The sequence below is a fragment of the Ailuropoda melanoleuca genome, unplaced genomic scaffold (genome assembly GCF_002007445.2).
Source record: "Ailuropoda melanoleuca isolate Jingjing unplaced genomic scaffold, ASM200744v2 unplaced-scaffold54104, whole genome shotgun sequence".
Classification (NCBI taxonomy): Eukaryota; Metazoa; Chordata; class Mammalia; order Carnivora; family Ursidae; genus Ailuropoda; species Ailuropoda melanoleuca.
This window is the reverse complement of record NW_023227287.1, coordinates 1-789: the sequence shown is the minus strand read 5'-3', so window position 1 is coordinate 789 and position 789 is coordinate 1. Positions and strand designations below refer to the sequence as shown.

The following is a 789-nucleotide window of genomic DNA, read 5'->3' as shown; positions in this document are numbered from 1 at the left end:
GGCGACTACGACTCTGCCTCTTCTTCTTCCTCCTCCTTGGTGAACGGTCTAACATCGAAGAGTCTCGCAGCATAAGTAGCAGCAATGGACGGCCGAGATCCCAAGGAGCCGGAACAGTTGAGGAAGCTCTTCATCGGAGGCTTGAGCTTTGAAACAACAGACGAAAGCTTAAAGGAACACTTCGAGCAATGGGGCACATTAACGGACTGTGTGGTTATGAGGGACCCACAAACAAAGCGATCCAGGGGTTTTGGATTCGTGACGTACTCCTGCGTGGAAGAGGTGGATGCGTCAATGGCTGCAAGGCCGCACAAGGTTGATGGACGTATTGTAGAACCAAAACGTGCTGTGTCGCGAGAAGACTCTGCAAGACCTGGGGCACATTTAACCGTAAAGAAAATATTCGTCGGCGGTATTAAAGAAGACACAGAAGAATTTCACTTAAGAGACTATTTTGAAGAGTATGGAAAAATTGAAACCATTGAAGTTATGGAAGACCGTCAGAGCGGGAAGAAAAGGGGATTCGCATTCGTTACATTCGATGATCATGATACAGTGGACAAAATTGTTGTCCAGAAATACCATACGATCAACGGGCATAACTGCGAAGTGAAAAAGGCCCTATCAAAGCAAGAGATGCAGACCGCAGGAGCACCGAGGGGAGGTCGTGGTGGTGGCGCAAGCAGTTTTGGCGGTGGTCGAGAAGCTAGCTTTGGCAATGGCGGGGGCAACTTCGGCGGCCGAGGTGGTGGAAACTTTAGCAGCCGAGGGCCGGGTGGTTTCGGAGGC

At 50.4% G+C, this 789-nt stretch overlaps 1 protein-coding gene across 1 annotated transcript; it reads left to right on the top strand.

Moving 5' to 3' along the window:
* Positions 1-84: 84 nt before the first annotated feature.
* Positions 85-786, top strand: LOC117799627 (heterogeneous nuclear ribonucleoprotein A3 homolog 1-like; the record flags this gene model as incomplete). Its single annotated transcript, XM_034652112.1, has 1 exon — positions 85-786. A coding segment is annotated over exon 1 (702 nt), but the record flags the coding sequence as incomplete, so codon positions are not given.
* Between the last annotated feature and the right edge of the window lie 3 nt (positions 787-789).